General features: G+C 42.4%; 1 protein-coding gene across 4 annotated transcripts in view; it reads right to left on the bottom strand.

The window, feature by feature from the left end:
• The window catches only part of ZDHHC1 (zinc finger DHHC-type containing 1), a 698520-nt gene that overhangs the window by 659657 nt on the left and 13709 nt on the right, over positions 1 to 25154 (bottom strand). For all 4 annotated transcript variants that reach the window (XM_069217653.1, XM_069217652.1, XM_069217654.1 and 1 more), the window contains exon 2: positions 3470 to 3688. In XM_069217653.1, coding sequence (XP_069073754.1) covers positions 3470 to 3688 — 219 coding nt within the window. The remainder of the gene's footprint in view (positions 1 to 3469; positions 3689 to 25154) is intronic.

Raw genomic sequence — 25154 nt, 5'->3', positions numbered from 1 at the left:
AAGGCTACGTCTCAACTCTTACATTCATTTCAGGAATGTGGTTCATTTTTGGCTGATTATGTTTTAATTGATTGTATAGATTGTTTGTAAATTATTTACAACTTTTTTTCACTTTCCTGCAAAGAGACTTTGTCCAGAGTGGAAATGGTATCACTTGTGTTTTTAACCGTAGTTTCACCAACTAATGTATGTTCTAACTCAATTTTGTTTGTCTTCCTTGACTTTTCTTTAAAGGATCAGATAGTTTTTTTACTAGATACTTATCTATTCAATCTTTAATTAGACATCACTTCATGTGAGGTTATAAAACTTCTAATTGATATTAATCATTGCATCAACCCTGGTAAAGTGCAAAGTTAATCAACAATATGTAAGCAACCACAACTCAGAGAAGATAAATAGCGAAAGGGAAATAACATTTGCCTGTAAATTAGATAGATCACATCAAGACTGGCAACGTAATTTACCAGAGACTGCAGCAAGACTATATGTAGCTTTAACCTGCCTGATTGCCAGTTAAGAACTTAAGTAGGTGTATGCAAATGTTGAATCTTAGATCACAGGGCAGTGTCATTTATATTTAATCATTTCTAACTGTCTCTTACTGCAGAGTGAGGAGGATTTCAACCTGAGGTAACACTTCTAAGCAATTACCCTGCAAGTCAATCTGAAAGTCCAGATCGGTTCCCAATACTGTCACCCGTATACCCTTCATCACTGAAAGATTAACTATTAACTTGAGTAACAGTCTCCAAAGTAGAAAATAGCCGGGGGAGGTGGGTCTTTTTAGCACTGCACAATATAATTAGACTCAAAACAATCATAATTAGGGGTCTTCCTGTTTGGCTGAGAAAGGTTTTATCAGCATCATCTTGCCTTTTGCAATCCTGGTTTTCTTTTTTCTTAAGGGCTGTGAAGATAGGAAACAGAACCTTAACTCCATCTTGTAAGGAGACTCCATTTGTGCCACTCAACCAAACGAGCCTGAAGAAAACAAACCCAAAGTATGTCTAACGCCCTGGGATTCAGTATATAGATTCGGTACAAGGCGTAGGCAGAAAAAAAAAACACAAAGAGTTCCAAGAAACAGAACAGCAGCAAAAAAAAAACTCATCGTAGGGAGTGAGGGTGTCACTTACAAAGAAGCTAGAGGCTGAGAAGAAAAAAAAACCTCACATGACTAATGCTTGCTAGATTGTAACGTATGCATCAGCTATTTGCATGCAATGCTTGTTGAACTGTCAAATCAAAATCAAATCTGAATTTGTACAGTGCACTACTCACCGTAAAGGTCGCAGTGGGGGGTCAGTCTTCTGTGCTTCAGTCGAAGAGCCAGGTCTTAAGGTCCTTCCTGAATTGGGGTAATGGTGACTGCCCAAGGTGAACAGGCAAAGTGTTCCAGCTCTTTGCCGCGAGGTAGGCGAAGGATCTTCCTCCAGCCGAGGTCTTCCGTATGTAGGTAAAGTGAATAGTGCCTGTTGAGTGGAGAGGTCTGGCTGGTGAGTAGGAGATGAGGTGGTTGAGGTAGGTGGGTCCTAAGTCGTGGAGAACCTTGTACGTGGAGTTTGAAGTTTATCCTCTTCTCAACGGGGAGCCAGTGGAGGTCTCTTAGATGTCTAGTGATGTGTTTGCGGTGGGGGACGTCCAGGATGAGTCTGGTAGAGGTGTTTTGAATGTGCTATAGTTTTTTCAGATTCTTTTGGGTGGTGCCAGCATAGAGGGAGTTGCCATGTATAAATACTAGAATCAGTCAGATTATTTTTTTAGACTCTCCCTTTTACGTGACTTTGCATGCACCACTAGAGTGGGTCTCCCAGATGTAAATTAAAGTTTATCCTGAGGATCCAAGATGGAAGGCTGTGATAATTTCTAAGGGCAGAGGTAGGAAAAATATCCAGAGTCCACAGGATGCAAGAGATTTTCTAGGTCTTTTCACTGCTAACTGGAAAAAGAAATATACCTTATCAGACACCTTCCAATAATTACATCCAGGTACAGGAAGCATGGTTTGGCCTATGCCTTCAGGTCCAAGAATGTGCTAAGCGCACTCAGCCATTGTACTGCTCTGGCGGCTGTTTAGTTTTAAACATCCTCAGCCCAATCATAAACACTTAAGCAACGTCTTAACTTCTTCCTCTTAACTCAAAATCTTCACCGTTTTGCAGAGGCTGCAAAGATACAGAGAACTTTCTGGTGGGGTCAATAAGGGGGCATGCTTGTATAAATAACAGGTGCAAATTGGAAAGTGCAATTAGTTTGAACACGTTAAGATGAACTCTGCTCTGAAGGCAGTGCTTATTTTTTGTTTATGTTTGTACCCATCAGGAGCACTCCAGCAATGTCCTGGCTTCTTTCTCCCACTTTCCTCTCACCACTGAGCGCATTACATAAGCTGAAAAGCAACTACAGACTTTCTGGTGGGGCCTGAGAGCGAGACATGCTTGTACGAAGAACAGTCAAGTAATAATATCAGAGGTTTGGCATACTAACCCATTTCTCATTGCCAGATATTTAACCAGAGTTCTACGGGTGGAGATTACAGAAAAGAGACAAGGTGAGACTGTTGTGCTAGATACAGAATAATCAAATAAACATTTATGCAGAGTTAAACGATTCTTCTGTTGAGGAACATTATCAGCCTAAATCAAGATCCCAGGATCAATACATTTGGTGGTGGGGGATTGTTAGTCACACTTATTGTGGCCCTCCCCAGAGACACAGATGTTCTGAAGTGAAGTGAGAAGCAAGCATATAAACTTACTAGGGAGTGGACTTGTCAGGGACATATTAGCTATATTGATGAGTCATGAAAATAGAGTCAATTCTGTGCAAACCAAATGTGTGGGAACAGCATGCTTGATTAAAGTACACTGAGATAACAGATTTTCTTTAAATCAATTGAATGCATTACAGTTAATGTTTACCTCTATCAGTATTTCAAGAGACCTTTCTTAGAAACTAATATAATAAAGGAAGAAATTGAAAACTGAGGGGACTGGCAAATGAACACACTCCTAAAATCATAACACATGCATATTGAAACTTGTTGGCATTTGAGGCCCTACTGTGATCAAAACATAGGGGCTGAAAATAACCAGCACATGAACAAAAGCTCTTGGGTGACCTGACAAAGATTGCTATAATCAGAACTTCGGAATAATCTGATTCTACAATTCTACCCTACTTTAATATGATCCTGGTATCAGAGCCTAGACATGAGAACATTGATATAAAATGGCTCTCTCACTGTATGACGCCAAATTGAATAGGTGGATTGGTTAGCATGACATGTAGATTGCTGTAACGTCTCATTACAACTCAAACAAATATCCACAACCCTGTATTTAAAATGACGATTTTAACATTTCATACACTGGGAAAGTTGTGAACCTTTAAAAAAGGAGAGTTAGCAAAGGTGTCTGTAGAATGTATGTGAGAAACCACACCTGTTTCCATGATAAAAGGATACAATGTAACCAGCAGGCACCCAGTGATGAGGCAGGAGTGGTATAAGAATGCCAAAGCACACCACAGTAAAGAAGATGTAGGTGATCCAGGCGAGTATCTGTAACGGGTGTGGAGGCCAGCTCCACCCATTTGTTCTGGAGGTCTGTGGGGGTTCCTTAGAGGCCGCCTGTCTGTCCTGCTCCGGTGCTGTCTTATTATGGTGTTTAGCGCAGATGTTCATCTAAAAAATAAAATAAAGAAAATATAAAACTATGTCATGCTTATCACACAGAAATCCCAATAATGAGGATGGATCTTCAGGATTAAAATGGAGTGCATCATAAGGTTTCACAGAAGATACTGTCATCACAACTGTACTGCAGCCCTTTTGTTTTTTTTATTATTCACTTTTCTACCTCAAAAAACATAGATATTAGGATATATTAAAATCTGAAATAGTGACTCTGCAGTTTTGCTTTGCCCATAACTTTGGCACCGTTTGACAAATCTGCACAAAACGTTCCAGCTTTGCATATCTCCTCAGGGGTTGTGGAAAAAAGTGGGGTGGATAGTTAAACTTGCCATTTTACTCACCTAAGAATCTTTGTTTTCCTCCATAGGGAAAAAAAAACAATTACACCTAGGTTCGCATGAAAGTAGAACTTTACTTAAGGGAAAGCTTGAACAATATGACATAATGTTTACAATGGTTTGGTGCTGTGTTTTACAGTATCTTATTTATGTGCTTTTGGGACTTAAGTAATAATTCGTATGAAGCTGTTTTTGATTTTGACTTTAATCAAGGAAGTACTTTTGCTCATTGAGTACAAGTCTGTTCATTCGGTAAACTTACAAAAATGTTTCAGGGAAGGCTTGAAAGGGGTAGAAAATCTGCAATGTCTGGACAGCTTAAAAGGTGCTTTTTGCCTGTAACTTTAAAAATGTTTGAAACACTTTCAATAAATATAGTTAAGCATATTTAGTTTTCTCTTGGTATTTTTACATTTGTACAGATTTGTCAAGGGGTGCAAGGGATGTGTGGGGGAGAGACAAAAAGTTAATTTGCTAAATATTCTGAAAGGTCCACGTTAAAATTGGTAGACATTTAGTATGTTTTTTCTGCCATGGGAACAGCACACATTTTGTGGCGATCTACTGAGGTGAGGGAATAACAGATCATCATCTTGTGCTAATAACTTTAGTGTTGTTTAATGAATCTGCATGAAAGTGTGCAAGTTGTTATCAAAACCTCCTGAGAGTCCTCAAAAAAAGCATAAAAATGTTACTAGACCTGCAGGTCTAGAGCCCTGAATAATCTTTTCGACCTCACTGAAATGCGCTTGGTCTCAAATTGTGTGATCCAAGGCAAATATTTTGTTTCACCGAGACTCCTTTTCCATCAATTATCATATACAAGAGCACCTTCAGATATATGAGCTCAGCATGACTGCTGTACAAAAACATTTTTTGTTTGATTTAATAGACTAAACTTTTGCTCCATGTATAATAGGAATCAAGCCTACATATAGGGTACATGTGAAACCTGACTGCCCTCTTAGTTCACCAACAGGATTGTCATCAGGGCGGGAGCAAGCATGTTTCTAAGTTCACGTGTGAAACTCTCACATTTAATAGTTGTGTTATTGAAATATAATTTGGTAGTACACCATCATTTACAGACAACACATTTTCCATTGAAATGACCACAAACTCCTCCAGTGACAGGCAGTTTTACTTACAAATCTAAATAGCATAAAAATAAGGTGTGGAAACCGGGTTTCAGCAAATATTTATCATTTGCACATCACCAAGAAAAGTGATTCGTTTTGAACCTATTAAAATCTTTGTTTCCACCACACTTTAGAATTACAAAAAAGTACAATTGATTTAAAAGATACTTAAATGTTGTGTGCTGGAGAATTAAACCAACATCCTACAGCCTTTCATTTCACACTCCCAGTACCTCAGTAATATTGTCATACAGTTCTCTTTAGAAAATTCTCTAGCTTTGCAGTCAGGGGAAGAAAATTGAACACCAACCTACCTAATAGAATACGCAGCATAAGAAGACATAGGCTCACATTTGACCTCTGTCTTGAGGCACAGCAAACAGGACAAGCTACAAACAAGATTTAAATGCATCTTTATTGCTCATTCACTTTATGAATGAACAGAACACTTGTTCTTTGCCCGCCCAAGCTTTCTTGCAGTAGGCCCCAACATGAACTCACTCCAATAAAACATGACTTGCTGTAGTGAGTTGTAGAGTAGATTTTTCAAGGTCTGCCAGTACAGGCATTTCACATTTCAATAAGATCCAATTACTAAGGGTAAGGGTGGTGGGCTGAAATCGAAATATCTGATTTACTAATAAATGTGGTGTCATTTTATAAAGATGCACAAAATTCAAAAGACATTTTGCATGTTTAATTTGTGTTACCTTTTATAAAGTTCAGTCAAGGGGTATGGTTAACTTTGTAAGTGCGAAGAACAAGATGCTTACTTCTGCCACACTACCCATGCAGTTCAGAATTTACATCTCAAACTCCCACTACAGAGTAAAAATTCATCTGGCACTCCCACCAAATGTTTCTTGTTTTTCAATTTTCAGCTAGAGCTGCAGAGGAAGAGCTACCCCAGTAGCCTGAGGCCATTTTTAATTTTGAAAGACAATCAGTGCAACATCACCAGACTACAAAGTGAAAGCTCAGGAGCCACAGTGCTCTCTTTACTTTCTACATGGTTGGTGCTCAGCGTGCTTATCTCACTCTCATGAGCATCAAACACTTTCCAAAGGTGCTGTTCCCCCTCTCCACCAACCCCCCATCCCCACTTGGCAATCACCAAGCCCTAATCCACTCACTATCCCAATAAACAAATAAATAAATAAAAAAAGCTATATTCACTCTCTGCTCTCATGGAAGAAGTACCCAGGAATTTGTAAAACAAGCATTTACAATGCAATAGGTCTCACATTTGCTCCAGCTAGAGCTATTGGCACTGTAAATTACTAACTGGACTTTTCTTGCCACATAAATTGAAAATGAAAACTAAAACATTTGTTGACTTAAGCGAGCCAATTTAAAGCGCCATGGCCGTCATGAGCGTGAAGGAGAGACACGAAAGGAAAAAGAAGTTTGTTCACAAACATATCGGCAATCGTGCAGTTATCCATGTATCGGGGTCAGTCTGCAAGATGCTAACAAAACCTCCCTAAAGAGGGACAAACGTAAAGGATTTATCAATGATGACAAAGGATTTTTAAAAGGCAAGCCCACAAAACGAGTGAAAGTGAAGGGCGTGAGGTGGGCATGGTTAAAAGCCCACAATACTCACTTGCGCCTAAAAAAGGACACTAGTTTCAGTGGAAGTGTCCACAAGAGCATATGATGCTTCCCATGATGGAATCGTGGTATGTAAGAATCTGGTCTGTGATAAGACCCTTTTTACAGCAGGCAATAAACTGAACTTGTGCATCTTTGATTGTCAAGTATTTATTGGTGTGCTTCTGTAATCTGCTGACATTCTTTTAAGGATGTTTTTGCCTGAAAACCAATCATATAACTTCTTGGAGAAAGATGCTAGGAGGTGCAATGATGTCACTTCCTTTGTTGCACTATTTTTTGTGACTCTCAAGTCGGGACTTAAGGGTATAAAACAATCTAAGGCAACTTTGAGCAGGTGGATCAGTCAGATAAACATTCTTGGTTATGTGCAGAGTCACGCCCCTTTTCATATATATGATCGATCCCCAGTTGTCCAACACGGTGGTTTTCTGCAGCGGGAAAAGAAATCAGAGTGGTGTCCATAGCAAATATTTTCAAGAAGACAAACTTGACATCCCCAAAAATAAATGTATGACATTATAAGATGAGGGAGGGCGGGCAGTTGGAAGCTGCATATTTTGCCAGAGTGGTTCTCCGATAACTTAAGGTTCTTGCATGCAACATTCTTAGAACACTAAACAATGTCATTTATTTGAAAGCTGCTAGTGACATACTTTATCAATTGAAATGTAGTTATATAAGTAGACATAAATCGTCATTTTATCACCTACTGTTAAGGCAGATGAATTATACTCGTGCTACTAAATGCTCTGAATGTCTTTGTAGCGTTTGCTTCAATCGAGACACAAACTTTGAGAAAATAATTTGTGTGAAAGAGGTTTTGGGTCATTTATTTTCTTGTTAACGTTTCCACTAATTATTATTCTTTCTAAAATACTTGATTGTCATCTCTTCTCCAGTACTTGCTTAAGCACCCTGCAGCTTTTTCCTTCTACCACTGGAAAAGCGCTAGCCAGCAATCTATATGCACTTTTCTGCCAATAGCATGTCACTGTGCACGATACTATACTGCCCTCTCTTGACAAGACGAACGCAGAGCAGTCAACGCTTTTTATTTTCAGCAGAAGTTAATGAAAATAAAGGCAGCAAAACTGTTTCATATAGTTTTGGAACTGTATTATATCTTATTTGTCACAATAGATAGTTCCTTGTACTTGGGGAAAAAGGGAACTGAACAAATTAATTAATGCTTTGATGTTGATGCGGTTTGGAACTCTAGCACAATTTTTATTACTTTCAACTGAATTTGACAAAAGAATCAAAAAAGCACTCCTGAATGCTTTAGTAGTAAAATATAGCAATAAATCAGTGTTCAGCTGGATCCTAGAGCTTTTAGCCCCTGTGCCACTACACCTGCTGCACCATCCAAATCATGGTCCCAGTACCTGGAAGGTAACTGCGCTTGTGACTGCTTGCCTAGTGGTAACATACAGCAATAATCAGTGTTTAGTGGGTTTCCTAGAGCTTTTGGCCCCTGAACCACCGCACCCAAATCATGGCCCTAGTGGCTGCAAGGGAACATGAGGAAATCATTTGTTTCTATTAATAATGTATGTGTTCCAAAAAAAAAAAAAAAGGCACAGTTGCAGATGTAATACATAATTATTTTGTAGATAAACACAAAATCGTTCATAAAAAGTGCCTTTAAACTTATCCAACTCTATAGAACAAGTTGCCACAGATGTCATAAATAAAACATATGCTTTACACACCGAAGTAAAAACCAACAATTATTAAATTGTGTTACAATGTGGCTGGCTCTTTGTTGTAGATATATCTTATCCCGTGCTTGACAGTGAATGGGTCATAAACTCTGTAAATTGTCCAAGATCACCATATGTTAAGCTGACGCTGAGACTAAAATGCTGTTTTGCACTTTGTTTCTAAAAAGGCAGTTTCACAAATTAAATGGGATTTTGCATAAATGGTACAAATGTTTTGTGCAGATGAAGACAAAAAAAAAAAACTTTTGACATGGCCATATCTAAAATAAAATAAACAAGCATTTTCAATGCAATGGGTCTTGCATTTGTTCGAGTTAGAGCTATTAGCGTTGTAAAGCAAAAAAAACTCAGCGGGATCGCGCTGTGTGGAAAATAAACAGATAAAGTAGACCGGACTCCAGGCTGAAAACATCGAGCCTCGTATGTTCGGGTGCTATGTAGGTGGGCTAAACACCGGAAAAGGCATAACATAAGCATGCCTTTCACAAATGAAAGCAAGTGGATTTTAAAAGGCAAGCCCACGAACCAATGTAAGTGACTGACGTGCGTGGTTTGAAGCCCAAAGAGAGATTACAGAATGGACGGAGCGCTTTGCGTTTGCCAATAAAAAGGGCACAAGCAGGCTTCATGGAGAAAGTATGCATTCCTCTTTCCCACAAAGCCTGTCACTTTGAAGTCATCAGAAAGAAAAACAAAATAACTAGATTCCCACAAAACACAGCTTGACCTTTGACCTCCGTCTCTGAATACCCAGCAAATAAGACAGATAAGAACATGATTTAAAAGCCTGTTGACAGAAAAAGGAGTAAGAGGAAGTATTTAGTGAAAACGGCTTGCTCATAGGGGAGGCAAATTGAACCTGGCGAGTCTAAAACAAAGCCAGCAAACGGGAAGGAAGAAAACCTGTATTACAAACCACAAAGCCAATGGCAAGCGACGGGCAGAATGCATTTCTAGGTTAACTTTCTTAAAGTGCTCAAGATGTCTTTAGCAAACCATACAACAGCACCGGGTGGCCTTCACCTCAGTGCGGAAGTTTCCCTTCGGCGGCGGCCTTGGTATGATCGACGTTCACTATTTCTATCTTGTCCCCATCAAGGAATGGTTTACAGGGGGTGGGATGACCTCACATGCCGTCGGAGGTATATCTGCTGGGGTTCAAGGAACTTCTCTGCCTGCTATATGAGGACCAGCTACCCGAATCAGCACCTTCCTACACCTGAGTGGTGGTGCAGTGCTGGAGAGCGGCTTTACACCTTATATGATGGACATGACTCATCTTTGGTGGGGCACCTGGCTTTGGCAGGTGTCGGGTCTCAAAGGTTTTGCCCAATGGGACCAGACATGAATCACATGTCTAGGGGACTTTCGCTGAGGGGGTCTCTGATGTCCTTCTAGGAATGAAGAGACCAACATGTTAAATATGCTTTATCCCACAAGAAATTCTTTTGTTTCCTCCAATTGCACTATGCCTTGCGGACGCTTCTCCCCACAGACCTCTAGATCCCCAAATACAGTCCATTGGAAGCAAAACTTCTCATGGGCACCTAGGTAAAAGAGCCATATCAGAGATGTAGCGCTCTCTGATGATCAATGGACTGGATGTGTTCACTTCCCTCTGATTTAAATGGGAGGGGTAGATAGACAAGCTGAATAATGATGACTTGGAGGGAAGCATCATTCACCAAAATTGAGAATGATCCAAATGAATTATTTTCATGCAACTTCTTTATTAACCCCCCCTTTCCATCGGCTACAACAGATGGGCTGAGTGGTGCAGGCCGTATGAGCACAGTGTTCTTTCCCAATGCTGATTTCTACCATGTAGCCTGGGATTGCCCAGCTCTACTCCCCTTTTGATGGTGGGGTGGGGTGGTGTGTGTCTGAGATTTCAGCGGTACTTGATTATTCCATTGATTTTGGTCCTCAGGTGGCCTTTTAGAGGAACTTGGAGGGCTACGGCCTGAAAGACTTTTCATAGGGATGACCTGCTTGGGGGCAAAAAGGGATATGGCCAGTCATTTGAAGCAGCCTACCCTCTTCCCATCTCACCCCCCTCGCTGCTGGCCTGGCAGAAGGGGCTTGACACCAAGAGAAAACAATATATGAAGCAAGCAGGTGTCCCCAAAAACATGATAAAATAGGGGGGAAGTGGTGGACATATCATGGGTATTCGACCGAGAACTGCCATTTGACAGGATTATTTAGTCTCAATATTGTACTCCAGAGCTATTATTGCTACAGAATAATATTTATGTCACAATGAATGACGCTTGCATTGTTAAACACAAAATGTGGTTATCAAAAAAAATATTGAAGATTTAAGAAAGGAGAGGGAATGTATGTGATACTTTGGGAGGAGAATTTCCTTTGAGAGAAGTGCAGGGAGGAGATTATGTTCATACAGCAAGGCGCAGACAAGGTTTTTCCCTAAGAGAATTACAAAACCAGGTAATATAAAGTATGAGGAAAGCGGCTAAGTGGTTCCCAACCTTTTGTCTGCTGAGGACCCCCACTGAATCATTACTGGAAGCTGCAGTTCGGTGACTGACAATGATATTTAGTTTTATTTAGGAAAGCTGAATCCTCAGGTCAAATTCAACATTTCCCAAGGGATTTCTGTTTTTATTTTTTAGGCACATAAGATCTGAGAAAGCGTATTCACATAGATATGTGGTGGAGAAAGGAAGTAAAACCATAAGGACCTCCCATCTCTCCATAGCTTCTCTGTCATACGTAATTCATTTGTTTTATAGCACATCTCATACCAGTGTAGAGTATTGGAGCACTTTACAGAGGACTACAAGGTGCAGGAGTCACATGTCATCCACACTGGTAGGCATTTTCTAAGAGTGGTTGGTCTGGAGAAGCACAAACTCAGGATTCAGAAAACAACAAAGTGGTTAGAGTTGACTTTTATAATAAGAATGCATTTCTACGCAAACAAACCATTTTTAGCAGCATAAGGAAAACGAATGACTTAGGAAAAAGAGCTTCCTAATTTGTGCTATGCAGTTTGCATGCACCTCTCTGATGGCAGTTCATAGTTGACTGTGCTAGGTTATAATTGTAACTTATGAACTGCACATTAACAAAAGAATCTCTGTGACAAAAGCAGTAACCCACTGTGCAATGCACATAAAGTACTGTTCTTTTCAAGATACACCTACTTTGCAGCAGGCATATTAACCATCTGCACCACCTTTGAGTAAAAACTGCCACTAGACAAAACTCCCATCTCTCTCCGGCAGGTACATTATTCACTAAAGTTATCTTGACCCTTTTATTTTTGCCCAAAAGCTGCTGGATGTACAAGGAACTTTGAGGTGTTTTTAAACTGCTGCAGAAAAGAAGCAATAAATATAAAAACATGCATGTGTTTGTCAGACGCTCCAACTGGAGAAGTGCCTTCCTCCTGGCCCAGGCCTGCGGACCCCCTGGGAATGTGACACGGACCCCTGGGGGTCCGGAGACCACAGGTTGGAAACCACTGAGCTAGGGTAAATAAGTTTGCAGCTGTGCAGTCTGCTGTATGCTGGAGCCTGGACCCAGTGGGCTACAATTACTGTGTGGTTAGCAGATCACACTACATTTACCTACCATTCAAGAATTATGTTATCAGAGTACTTACCACTGGGGGTCAATATATCACAAGTCAAAACTTTGCAAGGTAAGTGAATACATGTAATAGATTTTAAATTATATAGCAAACTACAAATAATAAATAAGCTTTTAAAAATCATACAAAATCTTACTGTTAAAAATATTAATTTCTTTTAGACATTTTTACAAGAATCAATAATTGATTTTTTTTATTGATACAGGATACTTGTGAATCCAATGTTTAAGTTTCTTTTTGCTGCCATTTTTGTTTTGCCTCTCTTTCTATAGTTGTAAATATTTTGAAGCAGGACTTTGCAAAATGTTATTAACAATTGACTTTTTTAATGGATTACAGATTAGGATGGATCTAGGCACTTATTTGGGAATGAAGGTATGAGTTGAATCGCGCAACTCTATCACTCCCCCTTCCAAAAAATTAACAAATCACTAGTTACATTTTTCAGGGAGCAGCTTGTATAAGTACTATTTATAATGAACATGTTTTCATAGTTTTGAATATTGATTACTATGGATTGGATGGAGCTTCCACGTGGGTATCTGCATCTTTTGAATTAAACTGGAAGACTATTAATTGCAAGCTTTTTTCTGCTGAATTTCCATTTTTTGGCGGTATGCCATATGCCCGGAATGCTGGGGCCTTGTATAGGACAGGGATGGGGCAAGTGGTTTAGTTTTGGTTATGTACAGTGTATTTTTAGTCTGACGGTTTAGGATGGGAGTTTTTATTTTTGTGTGTAAATTAGGTTTATAGTGTTGGGGATGGGATTTAAAACAGGGCTTTTATCCCAGAGAGTGGCTTAAGTGTGGGTTAGGTCGTTGAGTTTAGTTGTTTGGCATTAACATATTTAGTTTTACAGGGAGGTTTATGATGGGGTACTTGGTGGGAAGTTTAGAATTTTTAGCATGAAAAGCATTTTTTTTTTAAGAGTTTGGGGGAATAAGTGGTAGGATGGAGTATTTAGTTTTAGGTTAAATAATGTTAGCTGCCAAATGAGTAGGGCTTTAGCTACTTTAGCCACTCAGTGCTGAAACTAGGCTGCTTCTGTGTCAAGCCCTGCTTAAACAGCCAATCCAAATGCTTTATTTTTTTATGTATTTTAACACCCAAAAGAGGAAGCACAAAAAGAGCAAAAACAATCCATAAACAAGAAATAAGTATCCAAAATACACATGAACTATACCCGCCCAAACAACAATAAATGCATGCAGAGTTAAACAAATGGTCTTGCCGAGGACTGCAAAATTGAGATATGCATAGCCATACGAACATACCCTCCTCAACCAAGGAAAGATCCTTATCCACCACCACCCCTTTAATGATCCCGCACCCAAGATTTCCAAAGTTAATCGCAAACCCGTCCAGTCATTTAGGGGGGATCTAGCCAGTCAACACATCCTAGGGAAACAGTCAGCCACTGAGTCATAGGAGACAAGATCTTCGTGCCCCTCTCTTTGGCCCTCTTGCCCTTACAGTTATATAATGCTCTTTCAACATTGTAGATTCCATTAAGTTGTCCTATCCAAGCTTCATAAGTTGGCGGTTTGGGATTTTTCCATGCTGTGGCAATAAAAAGACAGGCGAGAGACATGGAGATATATAAAAAAATAAAATAGGTCTGGGTCAAACTAAGTATTACGGACATCATAGCCAAAAAGCATCATCAGCGGGCTGATACGAACACCACTCCTAAACAATTTATCCCAAAAGTTCTCAATACCTGCCTTCAGTAAAGACAGCTTATCAAACCCATAAAACATATGTAGCATACCCGCTGGACCCTCACCAAACCACAAGCATCTATCATCTACCCTTTTACCCCATCCGTATAGCTTAGCCGGGGTATAATACAAAAAAAATAGTTTTATAGTGCTGCGCCTTCAAACTGGATGAAAGAAAGAACTGCATACCTAATTCAATAGAAATATATACATCCACATCCCTCTCACCTAGTCGTCTAGCCAACAAAGCTTCAGTTTTTTTTCCAAATCATCAGGAGCTGTATCTCGAAAAAGCCTATGAATATGACCAATCCTACAATCTGGCTAACATATTGCTTCCAGCAACTCCAATCTGCCCATCGATATTTTACCTGGGCTGACCTGACTCATAAAAGCCCAATCCTGATGATACTTGAAGAAAGACCGGGGATCAATCCCAAACATTAACTTTAACTCCACAAAAGAGCATGTATCTTCGGTGTCATAAAGGTCCCTGAGCTTAAGAAGGCCAACCCGTTCCCAGTCTTGACCCATTACGTCATAAAAATTGGCCATAAAGAGCGCTGTGTGCCACAAAGAGGTATATATGTTATATGGCTTGAGCTTCAACCGTTTCTTAACCCGGATCCACACCTTACAGGCTGATCTCACACTCTTAAACCAAACCTTCTTATAGTAACTCCGCTCTAGCTGTCCAAGGAGGCAGCCTTGACCCGCCTTTCTGAGTGCAAGTTCATAGATTGTTGGGATTTCTACTCAAGTCATGGGGTTAACCCCTCCGGCCTTCCCAGCCAATAGAAAAATTCCCATCTGTTGCAGAAGGGCTGGCAAATGATAAACTAAAAAGCTAGGTACCACCCAGCCCCCTCTGTCTTGTGGAAGCGTTACATATTTAAGGAATCACCAGACCCTCTGGTACTGCCGTATGAAGTTAATGCAAATGGCATCTAACTTACGGAGTAGCGACCCTTTGACCACTAAGGGAATAGCAGGAAACAGCTATAATATTTGGGGTAAAATGAGCATTTTGAGGATATTACATATACCAATAATAATAGACAAGTGTAATCCATTAATCCGCCTTAAATCTGTATTGATTTTACTAATCCATGGTTCCGCATTCCTTTGGCAAAGAGTGGAAACCTTAGGATTAATCTTAACCCCAAGATAAGTAGTTGTTTCCACCCATCGCATATAGGTAAATATTATGTTCTCTGTGCAGACAATCTCTGTTTTTCCCCAATTCAATGAGTAACATAAGGCTTTCCCATATTCCATCGCCATGTCATCTGCATATGCTAATACCTTTGCATCTAATCTGTTTGTTCAGGCGGGTTTAATACCATCATCTGCATCAGCAATGCTATGAATGGGTCAATATACATGGCCAATAGAATTGGGACACAGGGACAACCCTGTCTTGTGCCCCTAGTTATGTTTATCTTCTCAGATTCTGCCCCCATGATCTGTCGTATGGCAAATGAGGTGTTATACATTGCATTAACAGCTGCAATAAAACGTGCCCCAAGTCCCTTCTGCCTCATTTCGGACCGTAAATATCGCCACAAAACTCTGTCGCAGGTTTTTTCCTGTGTCAAGTAAGACCACGGCCATTCGCCCATCTGTGTTCTCCATTATGTAAACGAGAGTAATGGATCGTCTGATATGATCAGTGATTCCTCGGCCGGGTATAAACCCATGTTGCCATGACAGCCATTAGGAAGCCTTGACAGTTTCCTTATGGCTGTCTTGCTGATCAGACTTGAAGACACCATAAAATAGTCTAATCTGACAAGTTTTCTATGTGGGCCGAGAAGTATGTATAACCAGGGTAAGGGATTTTCTTTGCCTCCCAAACATCTATAAACCCATGACTCTCCTTGAGTGAATCCAAAGCACATTATACTCGGGGCTTTCTCCCACTATATTTAAACTTGTGTTGATTCCCCATCCCCAAATGAATATTCAAGTCTCCACATATTACCAACGAGGTAGGCCACCCTGCTAGCTCTACCTCCAGATCTGCAAGCACTTTGGGATCCTCCAGATTAGATCCGTAAATGGAGCAGACCATCACCCTACCCCCATTTCCACAACTGCCCACCTACTCAATATATCCACCCTCCAACTGTTTGACTGGATCCACGCTATTCTTAATGAAAATTGCCACGCTCGAATTGTTGTGCTCAGAATCATGCAAGTCGCTAGAGTATAAGCCCAAATAGACAGCAAGTCCTTCTTGTCCCATGGAATGTGTGCTTCCTGCTGGCATATTACATCAGTACCAAAGGATCCCAAAATTGCTGTTACCCTCCGCCATTTTACTTTGTCGTTTAAGACACCCACATTAAACAGAGCAAATGACTAATCTACCCATTTGGTATTCGATGCAGTATCCTCAGCCTTACACATACTTCTTGTAATCTGGTTACCATACAAGCCACACGCCTACATTCTGCACCAATTACTCCATGACTCCCCCTTCAGGACTTTCTGTTTTATTCCCCGCTCAGACAACCATGCCTCCCCCCACACCCAGAACCCTTCCTTTCCCACCCCCTCTCCCTGTCCTCCTCCTCCCCTCTCTGCCCCCCTGAACAACCCTCTCCATCCCAGAGAAGCGATCAGACCGACCATTGGTCGGAGGTGATGAAAGCATGACCTCTGACACATACACTTAAACCTGAAAAAGATGGCCCAGAATAAGGAAACCCAGAGGAACCCATAAAGCCAGAGACTGAACCCTCCTGAGGTAATAACTATGGAAAGAATAATGTTAAAGGGAGAAGCTTCCCTAATTTAGCACCCACCGCCACTCGTAAGTACCCGAAGACGATAAGCCATGGGCCAGCTAGGACCTAATCAAATGTTGCTGCATATTTCCTGAAGATATTCTTTGGCCTTGATCTCTGAAGTGAAGACTATGGTATGCTCCCCCCCATGTCACTTTCAGCCAAGCCGGGTTCAGTAAAACAAAGGCTGAGGTCCTTTCTTCTGAAAGGGCTTGATGAGCTGATGCAGCTGCCAGCATATTTCAACTGTTACATGACAAAAGTCCGGTCTTACAAAGAAGGCGCAGTCCCCTATAGTATGTTTCGCCTCTAGCATGGCCTTCTCAAACAATGCCTGCCTCAGAAGAAAATTCCCCATATAGACCAGGATAGCCCTAGGTTTCGCATTGTCCCTAGCCTGCTGCTACCATACCATAGGTACACTATGTGCCCTTTGGACTTCTTGGGCCCAGTTCCAGCCTCCCAGATCCAGGAATGCCTGATGAAACAGGTCCAACATATAAGACTGCACATCTGCACCTTCTCTTCCTTCTGGGATCCCAAGCACCCGCAAGATGTTACGCCTTTGCCGGTTTTCCTGGTCTTCCAGCTTCCATTGTATGTCAATTAACTGAGATTCGTGAGTTCATTTGGCCCCTGGCCCCCGCAGCATCTGCTTTGAGGGCGGCGGTTCTTGTCTCCAGATCAGTGACTTGTTCAACAATGACGCTGCAGGATTTGCCGACCTTGCGGACCAGCCCTGCAGTCTGCAAATTACTACCTATGATCTACAACTGTCTGTTCGTGTCTCCTCACGGTGAGTCGTGATGCTTAGGAAAATAGTCCCAAACGTATTGGGGGGGGGGGGATAGAGTGTAAGAGTATCAGGAGGTCCATCCGGCTGGCCAATTGTTCTACTGTCCACCAGCTGCTGTTTGGGGGAATAGTCCCATTTTAAATCCTTAGCATCAGTGAGTGGCGCCCCTGCTCGTTTTGCCACATTCCTAGCTGAAGAAAAAGATGATGAACCCATCTGGTCTGCTGAAATACTGCTGCTGGCACTGGACCCGTTAAGGGATTCTGATACCCCAGTTGACCATTCGGCATCATCTGACAAAGAGAAAAAATTATTGTTGGTTTCAGGTTCAGAGATGGCAAGGAGGAACGGGTTTCAGGTGTTCCTGTCTTGCTGAAGGCGACCACGAGATCTACTAGTTGTGGCCAAGGGGGATCTCTTTGAAAGGGATTCCTGCGTAACTGTGGAGTGTTTGTGGCCTCATTCCCCCTTCCCTACGTGTGGGCTGTTATTCCCTCCCCACTACTCAGTCACCCCAGTCGGCCCTTCTCCAAAAATGGGTTGCTTTTTCCTGTCCACTGCTACTTCTGCGGTTGGGCCCACCATATTTTATTTTTGGACTGAATGTTAATCCGGGAACCACAGTTTGCACAGCCTACCCCTGCGACTCTCATGAGGGGAAAAGGTAGCAGCAGCTGCCAAACCCACACCCTGACTGGCCATCTACTGGGAACCCTTCAGTATTAACAGTAGCAATTTCATGAGCCAGCGCTTCATTAGTCTGATAGCTCAGCTTTACCTGTGGGGTGACGGCATCCTCCATAGCTTTAGTAATCTCATCTGGCCACGGAGACCCCCTCAGGTCCAAATGCACTTTGTGAACCTCTCCCCATAGCCTCGGTGCCCTGTGGAGCTCGAGAACAGTCCAAGACGGTTTCTGTGTGTGCCCCATGCCAACTTTGCCTTTCTTCTCCCCCACTGCTGGAAAGCGCCGCCCGTCCTGCCGTGAAGTGCTGCTGGAGGTTGGGCCGGCCCCAGTACCTTTAAGAATAATCTGGGAAAAGGCCGCTGGGGCAGCCTTCAAATAAAAAGAACTCAAACTGCCGCTGGCTGCTTTCGGCCCTGTTCTCCCTCGAGACCCAGGTCTGCCGCGGGCACTGGATTGCGCGGAGCCCTCGCTGAAAGGCAGCCGTCTGAGGATAACAACTTCTTCGGAAATAATGTAATAGTCTCTGGCCTGCCGTATAGTATCAAAAAATAATGTAACCATCTAGAGAATAAAAGCCACCACGGCAGCCAGCATGATACCCTGGGACCTTCTCTTTACTATTGCATAATGCCTGGCGGGTCGTAGGAACGCTAAGCGATCACGTCAATTGGCCGCCTTCTTGCTTCTCCCTTCTGGGGGTAATCCAGATGTTTTCAAACTTAGAAACACTGCCATTTTTTGTTTGTGGTTATTAAAATATTTACTCCAAATTCATACTGTAAAATGTTTGTCAACTTGCCCAGGGGATACAAAGGATATACTGGCAATTTTTTTATTTTTTTTATTTGAAGGGGAATTTGCTGTCAGTCATATCCATCCGCCAAATGGCTTGGGATCAAGGGGAAACTTCTGTTAGAAACTGCAGCACTCTGGAGATCTGCAGGTATTCACAACTGATCATACCACACTGAATGCAACATTTTATGTGTATTATAGTTGGTTTTATTTTTAGATGCAAAAAAAAAAAAAAAACAATTGATGTTCATTTTTATGACAAAGTGTTAACAAGCCTTTGCAATGTAATACGTCTCACGTTTGTGAGAGTCAGAGGTATTGGTGCTGTAAATGACAATGACTTGTACCTTTGTGTTTTGGTTTGAAGTGTAGTGGATGTATGCCAGGAGCCACAGCAACCCTCCCAGGCCTGTCGCTGCAGGAGAGGACACACTACAAGGCCACCATCTTAGGAGTGTTTTTATCTCAGTCCTACAGACTGGCTGTGATTCCCTAGAGATGCAACCCTTTCTAGTGTATCGCTAAACGTTTATAGCACCAAACAAGCCACAAAGAGGCATCTTTGTGGCATTTAACCCATAGAATGAGGGGGTCAAGAGAGAGGGACAAAGAAAAGGGAGCAGCCTTATATTTCTGTGTGTTAAACTTTTAACCCCCAGGGTGCCTGGGGCGAGCTGGTCTCGTCCAGGCACACGGTTCTGATGTGCCTGGGACGAGACCAGCTCGTCCTGCACCCGGCCCAAGGGGAGAGTGCTAGCCCTCCCCCCGTGGGCCTCCCTCCCTCCCACATCCCCCAGTCAGGGAAGGAAGGAGAATTGCTTCCCTTTCCACCCGAACCCCCCCCCCCGGCAATCTGATGACGTTGGCATGCTGTCATCAGAAGCTGCCGAGGACGCGCTGGAAGCCATTTTTGTTTTTGGCCAATCTCGCCCCCAGGGGCTCGAAACCCACTAGGCCCCAAGGATTGTGTGGTGTGTGTGTGTTTTGTGTGTTTGGGGGCATCCCTTGGGCAAGGGTCGCCCCCTCCAAAGGGGGGGGAATTAGTATTGGCCATTTCTGCCCCCCTTGGGAGCAGATGGGCCTATTTCTTTTAGGCCCATCTGCCCCCAAGGGGGGCAGAAACCACCAATACGCCAGGGATTTATTTTTTGTTCCCCTTTTTTTGTTTTGTGCTAGGGGTGCCCCCTTTGGCAAGGGTTGTCCCCTAAAGGAGGCACAGAGCTGTTGGCCATTTCAGCCCCCTTAGGGGCAGATCGGCCTATTTGTTTTAGGCCCATCACAGAGAAGTCCGATTTTTTTTTTTGGTTCCCTTTGTTTTTTTGTGTGCTGGGGGCGCCCTCTTTGACAAGGGTCACCCCCCAAAGGGGGCCCAGAGCTGTTGGCCATTTCTGCCCCACTTGGGGGCAGATTGGCCTATTTTTTTTAAGTCCATCTGCCGCCAAGGGGGGCAGAATCCACTTAGGCACCAGGGATCTTGTGTGTGTGTATTTTGTGTGGGGGTGGGGGGGGTGGCCCCTTTGGCAAGCGTTGCTCTCCAAAGGGGGGCACATTACTGATGGCCATTTCTGCTACTCTTGGGGGCAGATCAGTCTATTTTTTTTTAGGCCTATCTGCCCCCAAGGGGGCAGAAGCCACCAAGACGTGAGGGATTTTTTTTTTTTTGTTCCCCTTAGTTTTTTTGTGCTGGCGGTGCCCCCTTTTGCATGGGTCCGCCCCACAAACAGGGCCCAGAGACGTTGGCCATTTGGGGGCAGATCCGCCTATTTTTTTTAGGCCCATCTGCCCCAAATGGGGACAGAAGCCACTTAGGCACCAGGGACAATTTCTAATTTCTTGGTGGCGGGGTGTTTGCCAACTGGCAAAGTATTTGTATTTGTGATTAGAACAGTTTATTTCTTCTTTTTGTTCTAGTTCAAAGCTTTTGCTTCCTTTTCTGTGGCTCTTTGCGGTTGTGGCAGTAGCTGTCCTGCAGTTTGCATAGGTGCATGTTTTAGGTAACTAAAAGAAATTTGCTCCAAAGGAGTATTGTTGACATGCATGAATGACATGTTTGTAGGTGGTGTACTAAATGCAGGATTGTGTGTGAAATTGTCCTTAGATTTGAGCACAATGATATTTGTGTTGTCATATGTCTAATTTGCTTTTTTCTTTTTAGTGGGATATCATTGGTGATTGCTGTGTCTATGCAGAGTAGTTGCTGGTGAGCAGCTTTTTCAGGCAAGTGAGTGGTATAGTTTTTTAGTACGTAACTCTTTGTGATAAAGCTACACTTTGTTTATTACTTATTTTAGTGCTGGTTGTTGTCTGCAATCCATTTGTTGTTAGAAAGGATCATGGCTAGCCGCAGACTGACCACTCAGCAGGTTGTTGGCACGCTTTTTGAGTCATCTTCTGACCATGATTATGAGACGGACTCTGCATCTGAGGCAGAGGAGGAAGTGAGAGATTATGGGAGTGAGTTTTCTGTCGGAGAGGATTCTTCTGATAAGGAAGCCACTCTCAGTGCAGATGAAGGGGCCTGTTTTAGAGGAGGACATTGATGTGCCAAGAGTGCAGTAGCCTAGGACTGAAGGGTTTCCTATTAGAAGACCTGACACCTAGATTGCTCCAAACATGGAGCAGCCACAGTTAACTGCATTTACTGGTCTGCCAGGGTGTAGAGTCAATACGGAAAACTTTTTGCCTGTCAATTTCTTTCACTTGTTTATGGACGATGTATTTTTGGAAGAGATTGTGGAGCAGACTAATTTGTATGCGGAGCAATATTTGAGGGACAACACTGCCAGACTTAGGCTTCAGTCTAGAGCTACTCAGTGGGTTCCCACATATCTGGAAATGATGAAAAAGTTTTTAGGTTTGACTTTTTTGATGGGGTTGATAAGGAAGCCATCACTGGCTTTTTATTGGTCTACTAGTCCCTTGATGACAACAGCTATATTTCCTTCAACTATGACTCGTAATCGCGATTTGCTTCTTCTTCGTATGCTGCATTTTGTAGACGATGCTTTATCCTTGCCACAAGATCACCCTGATTGTGACCGTCTTTTTAAGATTAGGCCTGTCCTTGATCATTTTGTAGATCGGCTTTCAGAGGTCTATGTTCCAGGCAAAGAGATAAGTGTGGACTAGTCTTCGGTCCTTTTCAAGGGGCGTTTAGTTTTTAAGCAGTACATTCCTAGTAAGAGGGCACAGTATGGAATTAAATTGTATATGCTATCAGAAAGTAGTACAGGATACGTGTATAATTTCCGGGTCTACACTGGTGGGATTCCAGTATTGACTCTCCTGGTTGTCCGCCCACTTTTGGAGTTAGCGAGAAAATCGTGTGGGAACTTGGTAGACGACTGTTTAGCAAAGGTCACCATTTAAATATAGATCATTTCTACACTGGAGTGCAGTTGTTCAAGGAGTTGTTTAGAGCGGACACTGTTGCTTGTGGCACAATCCATTCTAACCGGAAAGGCTATCCAAGGGAGCTTGTCTGTAAAAAAACTTGAGAGGGACAGTGAGCTGCTAGCTCTAAAATATTCAGACAGGAAGGATGTGTACATGCTATCTACCATCCATGATGAGAGTACTTCCCCTGTGACTGTTTGGGGTCAGGTTGATGAAGTGCGCAAACCTGCGTGCATTTTGGACTACAATAGGCACATGGGTGGTGTTGATGGAGTAGATCAGAGGTTGGAACCCTACACTGCTCTTCGTAAGTCTTACGTATGGCATAAAAAAGTTGGCCCTACATTTATTTCATTTGGCAACTTTTAATGCTTTTATTGTGTTCAAGGATTGTTCACCTGAGTCAAGGATGACATTTTTTAAATTTCAGGAGTCAGTGATGGAGAGCCTTATTGTGGTGGAACAGGCAAGAGTTCCTAGAGTAGCAGTGGTGGAGGATGTGGCTAGATTGAAAGATCGCCACTTTCCAGATCACATTCCTCCCACTCCCAAAGAAGACTTGCCCACTAAGAAATATAGAGTATGTGGCCAAAGAGGTATCCAGCGGGAGAGCCGGATAAACTGCCCGATAACCCTTCAAAGACTGGGCTGTGTGTGGCCTGCTGTTTCAGGAGTTACCACACCAAGAAAACTTTTTGGGAAATACCATGAGCGTAAACTGCCTATTTTATATTTTCATATGTTCAGTTTCACGGTTGGCATTACTGTCATGTATTTAGTTAGAGCTTTTGTGTTTGTAGTTTTGTACTTATTTTATAATTAGTTAGTGTTTTATTTGTTGTTTATAAACAAAACAAAACAAAAGTGATGGCGGTGTGCGTGGGGTGGCGCTTGGCTGACGGTGAGCGTGGGGTGGCGCTTGGCTGGCGGTGAGCTCGGGGTGGCGCCTGGCTGGCGGTGAGCTCGGGGTGGCGTCTGGCTGGCGGTGAGCTTGGGGTGGCGCTTGGCTGGCGGTGAGCTTGGGGTGGCGCTTGGCTGGCAGTGCGTAAAAAATAAGGATCATCCACTCAAGACAGTATTCTTGGATAAATGTAATTTTGTATGTTGACACCGAAGGGTGGACTTAAGGCAGAAGTAGTGGTATGCAAAGTAATAACTGACATCTATAAGCTGCTCCTGCTCTGTTGCTTCTTTGCTCAGGTTAATAGAAAGGTACTTAAATGGAGCAGGGGCAAACAAGGGTCTACGATACTTTAATCACTTGCATTGCTAAAGCTGTATCTAACCCTATTGGTAATGGTGCTATATATCAAGCAAATACCTGGACAATGGTTTCTACAAGGTCTGCTCTGTCTGGCAGTCTTGTCTCAGTTAATTTCTCTGTTGAACCAAAGGGGATCCCAATGTGTTTTTGATACTATCCCATTGCTTTTTGTAGCAGGTTGTGTCTGCCATTTGCCAAGCTGAATTTATCAAAGACCTGGATCATATTACTGCGTAGCCAACATCAAAGAAAATAACTTAGCCTACAAATGTAACTTTGCTCACAGAACTTCCTCCGTCATAATGATTATTATCTTGCTCCTAGCTTTGCCCTCCTCTATTTAGAGGCACTGGCACGTTGATATTTGTGGCTGATAAATCTGATTTAATGTACTGGGCTTAAACATTCTCCATATGATCACTAAACCATACTTCCCTAAATGCAGCAAACAGCAGGTAAATAATAAAAATATAATCAAATAATGAGCTGTAGTTGTCTGCTCTATAACATTCTCCAAAAATCCCCCATTCTGAAATATAAACTCTCACCCAGAATATCAACAGCATTACAAGCATTAAAGGAATTTTGTCAAGTGGGTCACAAAGGAGAATTAATTCAGCTACGGTTGGGCTTTCATTTCATCTGGTGGGAATAGAAATTTACAAGCACAAAATCTGGGTTGCTATGAAGCACAGGTCAAATTTTACCAAAAACAAACAAAACACTCCAAATGAATTTGAAAAGGAGAGTGTTAGAAACAGAGTTCTGGTTGGTTAGGCTAGGCACCTCATCAAGGCAGGGACCACCACTCTCGTCAGGGCAAGAGAGCTACATACCCAAGATAACCCCGGCTCACCTGCTTGGTAGCTTGGCACAAGCAGTCAGGCTTATCACAGAGGCAATGTGTAAGGCGTTTGCACAACACACACAACACTAGTGACACAATAAATACACCAAAAAAAAAACTCCACAACCAGTTATATAAAAACATACAGTATTGCATAAAACATAATTAAACCAAAAATGACACAGATCAGTAATACACTGCTACCCAAGCAGTTGTCAGATTATCACACTGGTTACTAGTACTCTGCAAGAATAAGCAGTTGTCAAGTCACCATGAAAATTCTTCATATTACATATGTCAGAAGACACAATGCCCTTCCCAAGCAAATAATGCATATTCTGACAATCGTCATTATCACAGTATAGCAAAAGAAAGAACAATCACAACATAAGCCCTGAGAGCATGAGACCGTCATAGAAAGAGGCAGAACATCCACTGGTCACCTCAAAACACCTTACACATGTGGTCACCACACCTTGGTGCTTCTTCTACTTTGTAGGCGGTGAGTGACAGCCCACCACATTAGTGTAAGAGCTCCTGCGCTCCACTTACAATAAATACAGTCAATTCTATCCAGGGAAGCTTCCCCGCTCATCTTATGGAGGCTGCAACCAAGGGGAATGACAGGGGAAACCCTTCTTGGGCTTCCCTGTGTAAAGATCCGGACAGAGGCCGCTGCCCTCAGAAATGTAGTGCCGTGGCTTTGGGGAGAGGC

Source organism: Pleurodeles waltl, chromosome 12 (genome assembly GCF_031143425.1).
Source record: "Pleurodeles waltl isolate 20211129_DDA chromosome 12, aPleWal1.hap1.20221129, whole genome shotgun sequence".
Lineage (NCBI taxonomy): Eukaryota > Metazoa > Chordata > Amphibia > Caudata > Salamandridae > Pleurodeles > Pleurodeles waltl.
This window is presented reverse-complemented; position numbering and strand designations above follow the sequence as displayed.